General features: G+C 48.5%; 1 protein-coding gene and 1 long non-coding RNA gene across 2 annotated transcripts; both read left to right on the forward strand.

Annotated features, from left to right (window-relative positions):
• The first annotated feature begins 254 nt into the window (after positions 1–254).
• On the forward strand, positions 255–10692 carry tnfaip3 (tumor necrosis factor, alpha-induced protein 3). Its single transcript, XM_023799805.2, has 9 exons — positions 255–518; positions 1863–2208; positions 5757–5947; positions 6048–6189; positions 6280–6450; positions 6543–6723; positions 6908–7698; positions 7884–8104; positions 8321–10692. The coding sequence occupies exons 2-9, from the start codon at positions 1902–1904 to the stop codon at positions 8558–8560; spliced, it is 2244 nt and encodes a 747-aa protein (XP_023655573.2). The 5' UTR covers positions 255–518; positions 1863–1901; the 3' UTR covers positions 8561–10692.
• Positions 10693–15143: 4451 nt separating this feature from the next.
• On the forward strand, positions 15144–17530 carry LOC111837607 (uncharacterized). The gene is made up of 2 exons (XR_011989445.1): positions 15144–15217; positions 16894–17530. It is a non-coding gene; the product is annotated as an uncharacterized lncRNA (long non-coding RNA).
• Positions 17531–18035: the final 505 nt, after the last annotated feature.

Genomic DNA, 18035 nt, shown 5'->3' on the forward strand with positions numbered 1-18035 from the left:
ATTTAACCCAAAAATCCGGTAAAAAAACAACTAAGGAGATTACTTCTGAAATAACATCAAAAGTAAAGTCACAACTTAAGTTAAATATTAATTCATGCATTCATTCATTTTCATAAATTGCTTCTCGGAAAAAAAACGTTTTTAAGACGTTTGAGTTTGTTTTAATTTCGCTTTGAAAATGCCTCTGATCTCAGTGGGTAGGTACCTCACACAATGGACGCCCCCCGCTCGCCACCGCCCCCTAGCGGCCGTCGCGCTCTCTCTTCAGTGGGTTGCGAAAGCTTATTATTGTGGAAAGTCCCGAGGAAATCCCCACACCGGGCCTTTCCGAAGACGGTGCAACTTTAAACTCTTGCTGCCTTGGACAAATGTCAGTTAATGGTGATCCGGGGTGGAGGTAATAGTGCGGGCTTCATGGCGCTCTGGACTGGCTTCGGTGACATTGAGAAAAGCGGCGGCCGAGCTGTCTGAGATCTTTTGTGAGGATTGTTGCTGTTTCTCTCCGACATATTGCACAGGTAAGAGTTAACTTCCAGCCTCCGGTCTGCCGTTTAACGTCGAGAAATGGAGCCGGCGCTGACAGTCGCAGTATTTGGGTTTTATCGCCTTTGGGTTATGTCCATTTAAAGGCTGTGCATGTAGCTACACGCCATATTTTACGGATCCATAGGTGTTCGCGCATTTACGGTGCAATAACGATTGTTGTCGGCGTCGCAGAGGGGGCTGTGTGCACCGGCCAGACAACAAAAGCCCACAATTTCCTTATTGATTTCTGTAGGGGAGATCGCTACATAATGCGTGATTAAAGGCGTCCTGTGATACATTGTGGCTCTCGCCGTCCGTACAATGGAGTCCGCCGTCGCTTATTGTGTTATTCGTGCTATTGATGGTGTTTATTTTGTTATTGTTTTTGATGGCCCAGAATAACCGCTCCGCCTAAGTGCCAACGCCTTTGAAGTATCCCCAAAGCAGCCAAGGCGGCCGTCACCTTTTCCCAAATAAAATGTTGCACAAAGTCTGCATTTTACACAAAAGAGGATGTTGGTATTTCCCCCCTCCCGTGCAGGACGATGGATGCTTGTGCTACTAGCTGCCGTTAAGGTTCCTTTTAGCAGATAAAAGCCTCATCTAGAAAATAAAAATGCTTCCAGTGAGTGACTACGGCGCTTTATGGTGACAAATGCTTTGGGTTAGAGGTAGCTTAACAGTACGTGTATGTATCTATTAATAGCTGTTGCCACCCTTCTGTTAAGATACAGGGCAGAAAAATCCCAGTTCTAGCTAGCTTTAGTTTCTGTTTATTTATTTATTTGTCTGTTGGTTTGTTGTCTCGACTAAACGGTGCCGACTGCATAACATTATAACCCCCCTCCGCGATGTGCAAGTTCCCACTTCGGAGAAGCTCCTGCTAGAGTTTTGCTGAATATTTTGTAATGAAGGCCGGGTTGCCAGCGCTGGCCCCTTTGAGAAGCCGAACAAAAGACGAGCCACTTTCCTGGGCAGCACAGCGCAAACCTCTGCTGAACTGCAGACGCTCCCTCGTCCGTTAGGTGGCTTCCACCTGAACGCAGCTTCTTGTCTCATTATGGCATTGATTGTGTTGGGTGAATGAGTAGGCCCCCTGACAATTGTGGCTGGAATTCACCAAGTGTGGGGGGTGGTGGTGCGGGTGGTGTCATGTGCTGTTATTTTGCCCGCTGTGGTGGAGGTTATGGGGAAATTTTTACTTAAAAAAAAAAAAGAAAAGCACAAAAGATCATGTTTTAGTTCATACTTGCCTCTCTTCCACACGGCTGGCAGACAGAACCTCAAGAGCATCTGTCAGCATCACAGACGCTTCATCGATAGTCTCCGTTCTCCAGTTTCTAGGTCCTCGTGGACACACTAGCCAGGAGAACACCATGTCCCAAGGCCCAAACTTCCTCCCCAAGTTCCTGTTCGTCAGTAACCTCCTGAAGGCCATGAAGATCCGGGAACGCGTCCCCACCGACGTGGTGAAGCCGTCGGCCAGCAACGGAGTCATCCACCACCTGCGCTCCATGCACCGGCACACGGTGGAGATGATCCGCATGGGCCACTTTCCGCAGGCTTTCCGCGAGGTGGTGCAGACCGCCGTGCTGGACCGCCCCATGCAGACCTCCCTGGAGCTGGAGAAGAGGCTGAACTGGTGTCGGGAGGTCAAGAAGCTGGTGCCTCTGCGGACCAACGGTACAGCCGCCGCCTATCCTCACAGCTGAGTTCGGCCGAGGCGTCTTTCAGGGAGAAGTTGCCAGCTTCTGTCTGGCCCACTGTGTTCTTACATCAGGCTACAACCAGGCGATGCTGTAACCTGTAGTCTTTATGCTTTAGACTGGGGTAACTTTATGTTAAGTGAGAAGAATAGTCATCCATCCATCCATCCATCCATCCATCCATCTCCTAACACAGTTATCCTGTCATGGGGACTTGTTTTATAGACTTGTTACATTCTCAGTTTTCTTTTCTATGGGGTTTATAAGGGTTGAAAAATAACTGTGGCTATGTATGGCAAAAAAGTTTTGTAAATATGTTTTGACTCGATTTTTGGTCATGTTGCCCATCCCTGAATCGGTTGCCCTTTTGTTCATTGCCGTGATTTGGATGCAGGGGAAGAAATTGCCCGTCTGTGGATGTAACTCTTGAGGGTGCCGCTTTGCTCGTAGCGTGGATTCGGTATCAGTCAGTCCGTTACGGTAACACTAACCCTGTCTCTTTACTTTAGTGGGGAACTTTTTTACAAGAATCAGTGGCTAAGCTGTCAGTGGCAACGCGGTGATTACTTATCCCATTGATGGATAAATCGGAACCAGGGCTGGTCAGACTTCCCCCGGCATTGCCTGTGCTCTGGTATTATGCAGCTTCTAAGCCCCGAGTTTGCCTGCTTACCGTAATTATTGTAGTAGAGCGTCATCACTGTACTGTTATTCCTCACGGGACAATCCAGAATTTGTTTTGACAGTAGTGGGACATTCACACGGTGGCATTTAGCAGCCAAAGGCTCCTGGCCCAGCTGACTCAGCCCCATCACCTTCTGTCATTACCGAAATGTTGTCATGGGTCCCCATATCATGTCTGCTGGACGGCTCTCCCTCATTCGTCGGAAAATCCAGAAACGTCATTTCAACCCCCTTCACTCGCCTAAAATGCACTTCAGATGTGCTGTTGACTCAGTCATTTCTGCCGAGGTCTTTACCGTACAGAGCCAAAGCTTTTTTTCTGTAGTGTAAGAATCAGAATGCCAGCCGTCGCAGAGGTGAGGACACTGAACGCTCATCCTATCCTATAGCCCTGGTATTCTGGGGTGGGGGGGGGGATGTACTGCATGAAACACCCCAGACCCCCTGATCTGAAATCCCGTTGTGGGAGTGTGTCTGAGCAGAGCTGATGGAAAACACTCACGTTCCCGTATAACGTGGAGAAAAAAAAACAAGCGAAGACTTGTTTGATTACCAGAATAGTAAAGTACCATTTTTCTAACTCTGTTCTTTTTTGTTTTGTTTTTTGTTTCAAATCTTCCCATGAAGGGACGTGCCAGTAAAAGGCAGGGGGGCGTTTCATACATTTTGTGAAATTTGAAAGAAAAAAAAAATATATATCTGGGATATGACTTGATTTCCTGAGCCCTGAGTGTGGAATTTCCTCTTTGGTGACAAGAGACTCTGGTGGCATGTCACGCTGTGTGACTCTGTCATCCTGTGTCACCCCAGCCTCGACTCTGACACGACCTCGCTGACTAATAGGAACCATCATCCCTGCACCACAAAACATCAGGAAGGAAATCTGAGACGGGCAAAGTTTTACATTTGATCCCAGCCTGACACCAGTGACACAGTTACTCATATCTGCGAGTATCTGGGCATGTCAAAAAGTGGGTTTTTCCACCCCCCTGCCCCCCCCCCCCCCCCCCCCGTGTGTCATATAGTATGTCTCTTACGCCCTCCGGTTCATCCTCTCAGTGGGCCATTCAGCTTTGACTTTGAAAGCCATCTACAGGACAAGCTCCACATGGCTTTTAGCATTTAGAGTTCGGGAGGTGTGTGTGGGGGGGTTATCTTACATCCTCTGATTAGTTTACGGACCCCTAAGTGACAGGAACCCATCTGCTGGCCGGGTCTGGCCCCAGCACCGGCGCCGCTTGCGTTCCGCCGTGACGCTCAGGCTGTCCTGTCATTGTTTTCAGGACAGTGGAAGATTCCTTGAACTCATGGAAGCCCTTTTTCCCCGTCATGCCTTTGCTTTGGGGAGGCTGTGCATCTTCTTCACATATTTGCGTAGCGTGAAGTGCAGCTAAATGACTGGGTGAAGTGTTTTTTTTTTTTTTTCCACGTTTCTTGTTATTTGAGGTTGGAAATCTTTTCTTTTCTTTTCTTTTCTTTTCTCGTTCTTCATGCCCTCCCATCTTCCTCACCAAATGGCATGATTAGCTTCATTTACACTCTTCATCTAAATCAAATGAAGTTTCAGCATTTTCTTGTACAATTTAACATTTAAATCTGACTTTGTCCCCCCCCCGCCCCCCCCCCCCAAAAAAAAATAAATAATAATTATTCAGTTGGTGATGGAGTGAAAGGTTATTTGATTTTAGGTAGCCCCCCCCCCCCATTGTTGTACTTGTCTTCTCACTCTTTCCATTCGCCCCTAGAATGAGCAGCTGGGCGTGGCTTCCAGGGTCCCGCCCCCTCATAACAGGAAACATTAATTCGGGGTGATTTCCCCACTCCCCTAACATCTGCCTCTGCCAGTGACAGGTGTCCTCAAGCCACCGGGGGTGCCTGGTGGGTGCGGACGTATCTCCCCCCCCCCCGCCCCCCCCCGCCTCAGCTTCAGGGCACAAGACTTTGAGTGAGAGGAGCTTCTACTCCTCTTCATGCAGAAGTGCAGGGTGGGAGAGGTCGCTGTGATTTAAAAAAAGAAAAAGGGCTCTGAGAGAATTGCAGGGAAAATAAGCATTCCATGAGGGCCAAGCCCCGCCCCTCTGGGAAAGTCCAGCACTAATGCATCGCTCGTCTGTCTCCGGGGAGACCAGGGGAAGTAAAGGTAGAGCGGCGGCCACCCAGTTATTAGTCAGAGAACCGCAACAGGGAAATTCCTCTGTTTCATACCCTGCTAGCAGTGTAAAAAGAAAAAGTAAAAGAGTGAAGTACACTTAGATAATGTTTGATGGGATGCTGCTTGTTTTAGGTCGTCTTAGAGCATATGGAGCTTCAGATCTTGGGGGTATTTTTTGGGCTTTATGTTCTGTTTACAGCTTGCCTGTGTTTTTTCGGTGCGCCAGGACACCTAATCGGGCACGTAGCAGGGCGCCTGTCTTAGGCTGGCATCATCCGGACGGGCAGGATTCTGTGAATACTCGCGTACAGTCAGTCCTCCGTCATTGCCTAGGGCGGCGCAGGGCCCCTCCCACATCTCTTCTGGCATGTTCTCTAGGATTGTTGACTGTACTTTAGTTGAGCTGTAGTTTTCTTTTTTTTTTTTGCTGATTAAGCGCCTCATGGTCGGAATTACGGCTGTTTGTCAAACAGCTGATACGGCTTTCTGGAAATTCCCCGCCCTTTTCCTGATTGACATTGTGCTCCCCGCTGTCTTTTGACGGGACGAGAGGCGGCAGGCTGGGAATAATGTTAGGGGCTGCCCTGCCCCTCCCCCCCCTGTACCCGCCGCTGGTCAAGTTATGGTGCGCCTGCTTTTTGTAGCACTTGGGAAACTCAAAAGGTGGTTTTGCTGCTGTCTGGTTGCAGGGGATGGGAACTGTCTTCTCCATGCCGCCTCCCAGTATATGCTGGGGGTCCAGGACACGGACCTGGTTCTGCGCAAGGCCCTCTACAGCGCCCTGAAGGAGACGGACACCCGGATTTTTCGTCTGCGATTCCAGACAGAGTTGCTCCATTCCCAAGGCTTCACCCAGACGGGCCTTCGCTACAACACACTAGTGAGTCCCTGTGGGAGGCCCCGCCCCCTTCCTCGTCTCCCTGGTCCTGTGTGGGCCTGTGTGCTGAAGCCTCTGTTTGCACCTTCCCGCCCCCATTTAGAACTGGGAGGAGGAGTGGGAGAAGGTGGTGGAGATGGCCTCCTTGGAGACGAGTCCTCACGGGCTGCAGTACGGCTCCCTGGAGGACATTCACATCTTCGTGCTCTGCAACATTCTCCGCCGGCCGATCATCGTCATCGCAGGTACCGCCCGGCCCGGATCGGCAAGACGAGGCCGTTTGACTCTCGGGCGCCTGTCCTGTTTGCTGAAAGGCTTCCTGTTGCCCTCCACAGATCAGGTGGTGAGAAGCATGAAGTCGGGCACATCCTTCTCCCCCCTAAACGTGGGGGGCATTTATCTCCCGTTGCACTGGCCCCCGGGGGAGTGCTACAAGTATCCCATAGTGCTCGGCTATGACTCCCAGCACTTTGCGCCACTCATCACAGTCCAGGACAGTGGTCCAGGTGGGTACAGCCCACGCTGCTGGGGGACTCCTTTCTGGTGGTGAGTACCAGCGTTCCAGATGCTTTGACCCACGCCACTCCTCCTTCCGCAGAGATCCGAGCCGTCCCGCTGTGCCACCTGGGCAGGGGGGCCTTCGAGGACCTTAAGGTTCACTTCCTCATGGAGAAGGAGCAGCCACAGAAAGACAGGCTCCTGAAAGACTACCTGATACTGGTCGACATCCCAGTGAACGGTCCCAGTCCGGGAACGACGCACATGATCAACGCTGCCAGGTACACTCCTGTTCACGGGAACCGGCGGTGTGAAAGGCCTTTCGGCCTGGTTCCCAAGGCGACGGAACCTGTGAGGGCTGAGGGTCCAGGCTCAGATATAGTAATCCTCACTGACCTGTAGTTGGTTCCTCGTGACTCGGGCCGTCTGTCTTACGCTGACGGTGTCGTTCGCCGGTCTCCGCAGGTTAGACGAGAGCAACCTTCCTGAAGATATGAACCTGATGGAGGATTACCTGCAACTGGTCAACCACGAGTATAAGTGCTGGCAGGGGGACCAGGAGGTGCCGTGGGACGTGCGGCCGCAGCAGGACACCCGCTTCTCCGTCTCGCAGCTGTCGCTCATCGAGATCCGCTGCGCCACACCCCGCTGTACCTTCTACATCTCCGTGGACACGCAGCCTCACTGCCATGAGTGTTTTGAGAAGCGGCGGGCGGAGCACGCCCCCGAGGTGCCCCGGGCCACACCGCCTGCGCCGCACGCGCCCGCTTCCCATTCGCCGCCTGCCATGGTGCCCAGCCCCCGCTCGGCCCCGCCCACCGCGCCCAGCCTCAGCCTGTACAGCGAGACGCACGCCATGAAGTGCAAGACGCCCGGCTGCCTCTTCACGCTGAGCGTGGAGCACGACGGGCTGTGCGAACACTGCCACAGCGCCCTGCGGGCCGGCCGCCGCGCCGCCGCTGACCGCTGCTCCCGCTGCCAGCAGGAGGCCTTCCGGACGCACGACGGCCTGTGCACCACCTGCCAGCAGAGGGCGGCCAAGGAGAGGGCGGAGCCTCAGCCGCAGGTGCCCGGCCCGGAGCGCCCCCCGGTGGACTGGCCGCCACTAGCTAACACGAGCGAAACAGTGGTACCCAGGATCCAGAGGGAGGCGCCCCCTGTTGGCCGAAAGTGCAAGAGGCAGGAGTGTCGCTATTTCGGTACACCCGAGCAATTGGGCTTCTGTTCCATTTGCTGCCAGGACTATCAGATCAATCGTGAGTACCGTCCAGTCATGCTTATCACTCTGGGTAGCACATTGAAATTTATCTGTGACAGTAGAACTGCATGAACTGGATTCTGACTTGACTTGAGGGTTGCTGGGGGAACTGGGTGTATTGGTGAATAACCAGTGGCTGTGGCGCTAGAGTGGAGGTAACTGTTTCACTCTGCCCCGTCTTAGGGTCGGGCCCTGCACCTGCAGCCTCGAGACCGTCACCCCCGCCCGCACGCGCCTGCCTGGAAGCGGGCCTGAAGAACTCCTCCCACTGTCGTGGACCTTCCTGCGGAGCTCCGGGCCGCAATGCCTATGAAGGATACTGCAAGAAATGCTTTGTCAAAGAGCAGAGCGTCCGGCTAGGGCAGGCCGGCACACGGGTGTCCCAGTCACCCCCACTGGCCATGGTGAGTACCCTCCTTGCAGTACACCCTCCCATCCATCAGGGGTCACTACATTTTTCAGCCTCACTTCAAAATGTCTCATTGCTGTGCCTCTTTTGCTATGGCTAAAGCTGGCTTCTCATTTGGCATTTTTATGGTCCTCCACACCGTTTTTTGTGTTCCCGTTCACGCCCCTTGGGTGCTATGTGCTGACTGACGGAGCCTCCTTGCTCGTTGCAGAGAGCCGCGCAGCCCAGAGCGACACTGAAGCCGGCCGAGTGCCAGGCGCGCGGCCGCTGGGAGGGCCACCGGGGCCACGGACACGAGGAGGCCGCTAAGCAGCGTTGTCGGACGCAGTGGTGCGAGCACTACGCCAACCAGGAGAAGGACGGCTACTGTAACGAGTGCAGCTATTTCCGACAGAACAGCCGGGGCCCTGAGGGCTTCCGCCGCGTCCAGGACAGCCGCTCCACACGCTAATGCGTCCCGCCAGCCCCCACCCTCACGGGGCTGTGTGGGTGCTGAGTCCGTAGTGTCCGTCTCCCATGCTCTGCACCACGGACGGTTATGACTTCTGTAAAAATACATCACATCGTGACCAAAGTTCACTTTTCACCAGTGGAAAAGGTGTTTTCAGTGCCAAATCCAGGGGTCCTTTGTCCGGGTGGTGCGAGGCCGAGGCCACTCTGTCCGGGGTCCTCTGACATCCCGCCAAGGAGCATGGAAGGGACCAGCAGCCGGACTGTCTCCTCTAGTTAGGGCGAAGGTGCTAACCTCGCTAGAACACTCACGCTCAACACGGAACCTGCCATGCCAGGATCTAGGAACCATAGAGTCACACCGCTGTCGCTGTCCTCGTGGCTGTCCGCTAACCCCAACCCGCAACGCCGGGGTGTGTGATCCGTAAGGTCACAGCACTGCTGCTGTCCGCATAGCTGTCCGCTAACCCCGACCCGCAGAGCTTGAAGTCCGTGTGTTTCCCTCCTCAGCTGTGTGTGCAGTCAGTGACCCAGCTGTGAAACACATTAGCCAGTGGGCTGGTCTGTTTACCAACGGTCACCCAACAAGCCTTTTCAGTGCCGATCGGGAGAGTACGCATTCGGCGACATGCTGGAGACCACGTATGTGGCGATGTCCTGTCCTGACAAGTAGGAAAATGGGAAAGATTACAGCTTTAGATGGAATCTATAAAACACCATTTAAAATGCCATCATTTTTATGTTCAGACTGTAATTATTCCCATCGTCATAATATCTTGATTGCATTTAGGGAATTGCCCATATAGGAATAAAACTCCCTTTGTCCAAAAAAGGACAATCCCTGGTAAAATCCCCAGAGTATTTGATACTGTATTTATGCTAGAGAGAGAGAGAGAGCGAGAGAGAGAGAGAGAGAGTGAGCACGCTCAGTTGGAAGGGAAAACACACCTGATAGTTGAGATACTTTGGCTCCTCCCCCTCCGCCTTTTTATTACCCCCTTTCTCTCCGCTTTGGTTTGGCTCATACGTCTCCACTTCCTTCCGTTTCACACTCTTAAAAATGCACAACTGACATTTTTCTTTTTCCATTTTTATTTCTGCTTTGGCCATGTATGCTTTTTTTATATATATATTTTTTTTAAGTTACTCTTCCTGAGGCGACACCAAGCATATCTGCGAGGATTTGTGCATTCATGGGCGATCATAGGCAGTTTTAGGCGAGTTTGTGTAAAGTAAGTTATCTCTGGAGGAAAAAAAAGATCCTTGTTGTTGGCTTGTCCAGTTTTGTTGTGTAGTGGGTGATTAACTTGATGGAAGCCTGTATACAGAATTACACACACAGGGTCCGTCCTCCATCTTGTACAGATGTTTAAGACCTTTCTGTGTCCTGGATGTGAATGCAGTTCATCCGATTGCAATATTGCACAGCTCTGACATAAGCTGTTCTGGAATCTTGGGTTGGTACCGGGGTGGAACTCGGCGTAACATTCCACGAATAGACAAAATTAGGAGAGCAGTCATTTCCTTACAATGTATTTTAATTGTATTGTTGGAAGAACTGTTTTTTTTTTTTTTTTGTTTTTTGGTATTTATTCATTAAAAAAAATTAGTAATTCGCCACTTTATTTATATAATCTCAAATAAATTATTTTTAATAATACGTGTGCGATTCGTTGATCATTGTTTCGATCTCACCTGTTTGGAAAAATGTGCATGACGCGCTTTCCTGTTGCGCCCTGGGGCCGTTTCCATGGGAACGGCTTCTGCATCGGCGCCGGCGTGACCCAGTGGCGTGCCAGAGATGCGCTTGATGGCTTATCAAAGAAACTTCGCAAGTGAGAGATGGGGCTGGTTTTTTTTCTATCGGTGCCTATAATCCCAGGGACCCCTTGGCCTCCCCTGTTGTTAAACTGTAAAATGACATGTATTATTTACTAAGTAAGATTAAGGTGAGCTTGTGGTCTTATGATTATAATTGCTGTACTACAAGAACCTCACTTCCTGTATCTGAGACATGGTTCTTGTTTTACACGGGTGTGATACAATAATTGTATGTAACTGTAAAATGTGCTGAATGTATCTCAACAAGCCCATTAAAGCAGCTTGTATGCTTCAGAGCAGTGGTAATTTTAACGCTGACTGTTTATGTGAGTTTTGCTGGATACTGCCAACCCTGTCATGCAGAAGCCTTAAACTTGTGTTTTAATTGGAAGTGACTTGCAGGTAAGTGGTTTTAATGCCACATTATAATAGAGCAACTTGTAAGTATCATGGACGATTTTGTTTTTTAACTTCGAGCGCAGATTTCTAGAATTTTGACTAGCTAAATGGTTTTGAAATTGCAATGTTCGGTCGGACTTCGAAAGCTCCTTGGGCAGCCTCGGCCAATGAGCTGTTTTCATCAGTCAGCTGACCTCACAGGCAATCTGTGATTGGTTGGAAGAGAAGGCATCATTCTGAGCGTAGTCTCTTCTTCTAACAACATGCATTTCTTGTTAAAGGAAACTGCGTTCAAAGTAGGTCACCAGGGTTGTTCTGGCTAAGGGCTTGTTTTAGGGTTTATGTATGCTTGTTTTGAGAGCCGATACCGCGGCAGAATTCCCACTCCTTTTTTTTAGTAACGACAGACAGATGAGCCCCTTTCAGCAAGAGTGGGCTATGCCTTTTTTATTCTTTATTTTTTTTTTGTGGGACATTTTTGACATTTTCACTTCTACTTTTTTTGCATATTTTTTGCCTCCCCGGCGATGTAATTCTGAGAGACCGCCCACTCCTCTGCCCTGCCGCCCACGGCCCCAGTTCTCACCCAAAAAAAGCCCTTTTTGACATGAGACATCCCCCCCCCCCACCCCCCACCATCTCTGAATCACACATAAAGGAGGAAACTTTTCCTGGGCAGCGCCACTGTCTCAAGGGGATATTTGTGGCGGGCGAGTGGTGACATTTGTGCGTTGCGGGGGTGCGCCGCTTTTGGTGGGGTCGCGGATCTCGGGTCCTCCAGAAATAGCGGTGTCGTCCGCTGTGGTGGCCCTGGTGGTGACACCGCGCTCAGGGCAAGAAGAACCGTTACAGACGTCATTTTAAAATTATTTTTTTTAAAGCACATGCCCTCCAGCCCAGATAGAAATGAGTCTAATTAGGGAGTTTTTAAGTTGCATCGTTGACACATATACGTTAGCGCTATGAGTCACGCTGGCTGGGCTGAGCGACCAATGAAAACCCTCGGCTTACGATCTGACGTAAAACGCCAGTGCTTCACATATTAATCAGACTGGTAGCTAATTCCGCCATCCAGGTGCGACCATCGCGGTGCTTATAAATTATTACATCAGTGTGAACTCCGAGAGATACAGGAAGCCGGCCACCCCCCCAGCAGCGGTGGTTTTCAGCAGGTGGCTCAATGAGGATGTTGTGGTCTTTTTTTTTTTGTTTCTGTTTTACAACGGTGACACGACTTTATCGGCCCATTAAATGGCATTAAGCTACAGCAGGTCGGCGCCTGACCCATGGCTCCTTCATGCGAATGACTGGAAGGTGCCCTTTAGCGATAGCCGCTAAGTGTTAGCCATGCTACATACCACTGCTGAGATATGGCCTTTATCGGTGGCACTGTGGTACCTCGCCTCCCAGGCCTGGATACCCTGGGTCCTGTAGGTTTTTGCTGATTAGCACCATGCTGTTCCAGCTGAGGCCAGTGTGAACTGATGTCTTTATGACCTTCGACATTCATGGTTAACACACAGTCACCCCTCCCTCAGTGACGGGTGTTGGAGTCCTCCGACCACGCAACGTCATGCCTGCCGTCTGTCTTTCCAGGTGCACGACGCCCGCCGGCTCTGAAGCCTCTGAGATCTCAGTCCATTCAATGGCCTGAATCATAGACTGGCCTTTCCAGGTATTTCTGAGGGCTGGAGACGACACTCCCTGTGCTGCTCATCAGGTGATTCCGGGAGCAGGACAGTTTGGCTACGAAAGTTCAGCGTTGAATGTTTTATTGGCTAGCAGTACATGTGCAGAAAAATGAAATGGAGACATTGTCAAAGTTTTTAAGGTAACTTTAGGCTGGGAAATGATCACCTATAATCTGATGAAGAGGGCAGATAAGATGCAGATCAGAGGCCTTATCAGAGGTGTTTTCCATCACCAGCTGCTCTAGTGCGACACTCAGATCGAAGACGTACATTACGAGCCTCCAGCTAGTAGATGCCCGTTTATGATGAAAAGCTCTTTTGTAAAAACTGACATTTGCAAGCACCTGTTCTTCTGGCCAATTCACTCTGGTTAGGTGTCATGTGACCGAGATAAGGTTACACAACTGACATACAGGGGTAGCATTTTTATGCAGGAAAATGTATGGAATGGTTCCTTGGCAATGAAAATGTTAAAGATTCAGTAAAAATTCTAGCCTGAAGTTTGGAAAATCATGAACAGGATATGTTCTACAAATCAGCCTGTATGTATCTATGTTGTATGATAATAATACATCAAGACAATTATTAAGACATTCTAGTAATTATTTATTAATGTCAGTATGAAAGTATCATATCTAATTTTGATTATTTAGTCAATATAATTTTCAGTCAAATGCTTATGCAGTGCAGGGTTTTTGGAGTATCTTCATATGAAGTATTTTTCTGTTGGCCTAATTGCTGATCACAATAAAAACACAAATACCTCTGTAAGAGAGCAACCTTCCATCCATCCACCCATCCATCCATCCGTCTATCCATCCATCCGTCCGTGCATCCACCCATCCATCCATCTGTCTATCCATCCATCCGTCCGTCCATCCATCCACCCATCCATCCATCTGTCTATCCATCCATCCCCAACCCATCCGTCCATCCATCCAGCCGTCCACCCGTCTGTCCATCCATCCAGCCATCCACCCATCCGTCCACCTGTCCATCCAACCATCTGTCTATCCATCCGTCCACCCACCCATGCATCCGTCCATCCACCCATCCGTCCACTCATTCATCTATCCATCCAGCCATCCATCCACCCACCCATCTATCCATCCATCCATCCGTCCTTCAACTGCTTATTCTGCACAGAGTCATAGGGCCACTGGAGAGCACTGTACTGACGGCGACAGTTTAATCTGCTTCCGTCATCATTGCAGAAAGAGAACCATGTTCTGCCTGGTCTTTCATCCTGGAGAAACAAACGTCTTCATTGACGGTTTTGTAGAAATTTTTAGAATGAATTGGTGGAGTATTCAGTTGCCACAAATAAAATCCATGATTTCTGAAAGAGGAAGCTGGCTGAAACGTGTTTTTTCTTGTCTATAAGCATTTTATTTGGCAATGGGTCAAAGTTCCTGTTCTTTTTTTAACATTAGGGCTTTCCACATAGCAGGACATCAGATTCGCTTGGCAATACCGAAGACTGTTCTGATGATTAGTGACGGCAAAGTGCCACCCAGCTGAACTGGGTCCCTGTATTTCATGCACGATTTGATGAAATGTGAAGAATTTCAAGTTGACAGCCAGCGAAATTGTACTAAATGATAGATGCATCACACAATGTAGGCTGGGTAGATCCTCAACATATGAATGCGTGCCATATTTGAAAAGCAGGTACAGAAAACCAGCTGAGAGAAGTGAAACTGTTTTATTAGAATAGTTCTGCTCACTGGGCTCAGTGGCTGTGGTCCCATGTAGGTCCTTACAGTAACACTTTACAGGTTCCTGTAGCATCTACAATAGAGCACTTTTAGTATGGACTATGTGTACTGCCTGATGGGATGTACTCCATTCACAAAACTAGATTACTAAGGAATAGAAACCATGATGATCCACTTTCCATACATTTTCCATATTATACAATTATAATACAGACTCGCAAAAGACCATTGACAAAAAAAGAATCAAATTGAATATAATTCAACAATAAAGTGAGTCAACAAGCGTACAATCCAAATATTAATAGTTGGGTAAAACTGACTAGTAAACGTCGGCTATAAAATGACAACTAGGTCAGGCTTTCAAAGCACCTACGGGCTCTCATTCTTAGACTGGGACATTTCAGATAATGAGCTGTCAGTAGACTGAGGGAAATGTCTCAACATTCCAAAAAGCTTTCAAGAACATCGGAAACCACCTTAACTTTAAATCCTGGGGTCAGCGCCCCTCCAAACCCTAACCTCACAGGCAGCTGACAGAGCTTCTGCAGAAGGCAGGAAAAAAGCAGCAAGTGAGGTGCAAAACGAGAATTTTTTCAGATGCCGCGTTTCAGAAACGTGGTACACATTTTATAAATGAGGTTGCCTCCCCAGTCCACCGACTCTGATTCTTATCAGAGGTGACATTTCAAAGAGCAAAACCGAAAGCCTGTCACGTGCGTATGAGACAGAAGAAGGTCATAAAGGGCACACGTACAATTTGCATGTCGGTATTCAAATGGTAGCGAGCTGTCAGTCAGAACCCTTCACTGACTCATTTTTGGAAAAGTATATGCGGGATAGATCCCGTAAATCTCATCCATTTTCTTGCTCAGCGCGCCCCGTAAATTTGTCCGGCGGGGGGGGGGGGTTGTCCCTCGTTGAAGGGCACAGGAGATGTACGTCCCGCCCGCAGAAAGGAGGCGGCCCCCCCGCCGACATCGGCCCAGGCAGGTACGGCACTGCTAGACTCTCCCTGTCTCACTCGTGCACGTAAGTGAAAGTAAAAGTCATAGGAATTCTTACAGGTTTTTGCCTTAAAACTCCAAAGAAGTAAAGTACCAAGGCAGTGAGGCTGTCCCATTCCGGAGTTTTCGCTGCACGGACTCCACCGTGTTTCCATAGCTGATGTCATATGCGGCCAGGCACTGTTTTGAATAGTTTCGTTTTATTGCGTTTCAGGTCGTGACATAAACAATTTCAATGTGTTCAAGTGTGACATGCATGAACCACAAAATGGTAAAATAAAAAATACAGATAGTATGAGTAAGTAGTTACTGGAAGTCGCATTTTTTTTCCACGTGTGGGGTCCACATTTCTATATTTAATACGTAGAGCAAAGTTTTTATCGGTACAAATAAAACTACCACTGTTTCTTAATTCTTCATAAGGCAAAGTTATTTTTAAGTATGCTCCTACTGCGATTAATCTGTGATGTACTGAGGATCAGTTTGTTTAGTGTTTTAATAGTAGAGCAGTAACCTGCATGCGTTCTTGGCAGCCATCCAGGGGAAATTATACTACAGGTCGAGACGTGTAGAGAGGCTATTTTTTAATGATGACGAGTTTCAAACGCGGAGAACACCAAATGACATGTAGAATACGAAATGTAAGATTACTGTGCAGTTACATGCAAAAAGAGAAAAGTGTGGTGCGGCTGGATGGAAACATGGCGGCGCTCCTCTGACGCCGCACGTAGCCATAGTGAAGACGCAAATATTTGCATAACATGCGGACGGACTGTTTAAAAGGTCGCATTTCACCCAGGCCAACCACCTGCTCATGACATCAGTTTATGGGGTGCTTTTAATCAGTCCGTTTGGACTGAACTCAATTTAACTGTAATTCATTTACCTAACGTGGACATGTTAAAATGTAAATGTAATGTCATTTATATATACACACTCTAAGATTTAAACCTCTCTTTGGATCTAGTCCAAAACCTACCATAGATACTACATCGAGTTGCCCATACGGTGACTTATTCCCGAAATTAATGACGGTACACAGATGGGTCTTGATACCTAATTCAGCTGCAAACGGAAGTTATATTTAGTCATGTAATACAAAACCCTGCGTCTTGTATAAGATATATCATGGTTTATTGCGGCATGAATTGTTAATTGAAAGATATTCTCATATTTGAATTTGGTCCTCATTATCTAGAAACTTTATCAAGCGACTTAGAAAATTGCAGAATATTATAACTTGGTTACTTCCGGGTTCATCATATTTGTGCAACGACTGCCACCTAGCGGATGTAACAAGCAGACACGCTACCTACCGGCTGAAGCTGAAGTAACCGACCCAGACTTGCTCACGCGCTGGTACTGATCGCAGTGATCGACACACCGTCTTGTCTGTTGACGTGTCTGATGAAGTGTGTGCCACCGTTTGTTTTCAATAACACTGCATATTCTCTGGTGCTCTGGGCAACTTTCTTCTAGGAAACCATGGGTCCTGGCATTCATGCGGGCGTTACTTTGTCACGTGCCCCCTACCTAAACATTGTTGCACACCAAGTACGCCCCTTCATGGCTACGCTATTCCCCGATGGCAGTGGCCTCTTTCAGCAGGATAATGCGCCCGGTCACACTGCAAAATATGTTCAGGAATGGTCTGAGGAACATGAAAAAGTGAGGTGTTGACTTGGCCTTCATATTCCCCAGATCTCAATCCGATGGCGCATCTGTGGAACGTGCTGGACAAACAAGTCTGATCCATGGAGGCTCCACCTCACAGCTTACAGGACATAAAGGATCGGCTGCTAACGTCTGGGTGTCTCGGATGCTTCTGCATTTATGTGTTAGGAGCAATTTATTTGTATATTTTCTTTCTGTGCATATTTGCTTGCACACCTGTACATAGCAGATTGTATTTTGTGTGTGCATGCATGCGTGCATCTGTGTTCCGATAGTGCAGCACTATCTATTGTGTGTGTATGGGTGTGTGCAAGAAAGCAGTAATATGTATTGTGCCTTTGTGCATCCATTGCAAGTCGCAAGTCGCAGTATACAGTTTGTACATGCACATTTTTTTACTCCTGTATATGCATTTATAAGTATTAATATATTTTTTGTGTGGACACTTGTCTACACGGGTGTAGGCATTTCTTAGTAGTATTCCCTGTGTGTGTATGTTTGTACTTGTGTAAGCTCGTTTATTAGTGTGTATTTTGTGGGTGGAAAGCATCCATACAAGTCGCAGTATGTGCAGTCATGGCCTTAAACGTCAGTGTCCCTGCTCTCCCTTCAGAAAATGCACCACTGCTCCCAGAAAACTGTTGCAATTACAAGTCCTTCAGTATCGACGTGTCCATGTTCTTTCATTTTTTGTTTGCAATGGAACGACACAGTAAAGCGGAGAAAAAAGTCATAGGTACTCCCAGAAGTATACTGGCTTCCTCGGGTAAGTCGTGTCAAACTCCAGTTTGGCTTTGTTACCTCTGTCCGTCAGCAGTGGCATCATGCGCGGCTGCGTCAGTATGCAATGTGCGTGCATGGCTCAGAAAGCATGTTTGCATGCCAGTAATAGTGTGTATTTTCTGTGTGCTTGTATACATGTGTAAGTAGCAGTTACACATGTGCATGTGCACTTGTTTATGTGAACAAAAGGCAGTATATTGTGCGTGTTCATGAATTTGTGTACGAGTGTATTTGCAGGTAAAACATAGCAGTACTTTCTAAGGCGTTTTTTAATGAATACGTAGCATCTTTTTTCCCCTCAGTACAAGGAAAAAAACCCTCAAAAATATATTAATTTTATTTCCAGCTGCCATTGTGTCAAAAACGGGGCCCATTCTCATTCTGTC

Source organism: Paramormyrops kingsleyae, chromosome 3 (genome assembly GCF_048594095.1).
Source record: "Paramormyrops kingsleyae isolate MSU_618 chromosome 3, PKINGS_0.4, whole genome shotgun sequence".
Taxonomy (NCBI): domain Eukaryota; kingdom Metazoa; phylum Chordata; class Actinopteri; order Osteoglossiformes; family Mormyridae; genus Paramormyrops; species Paramormyrops kingsleyae.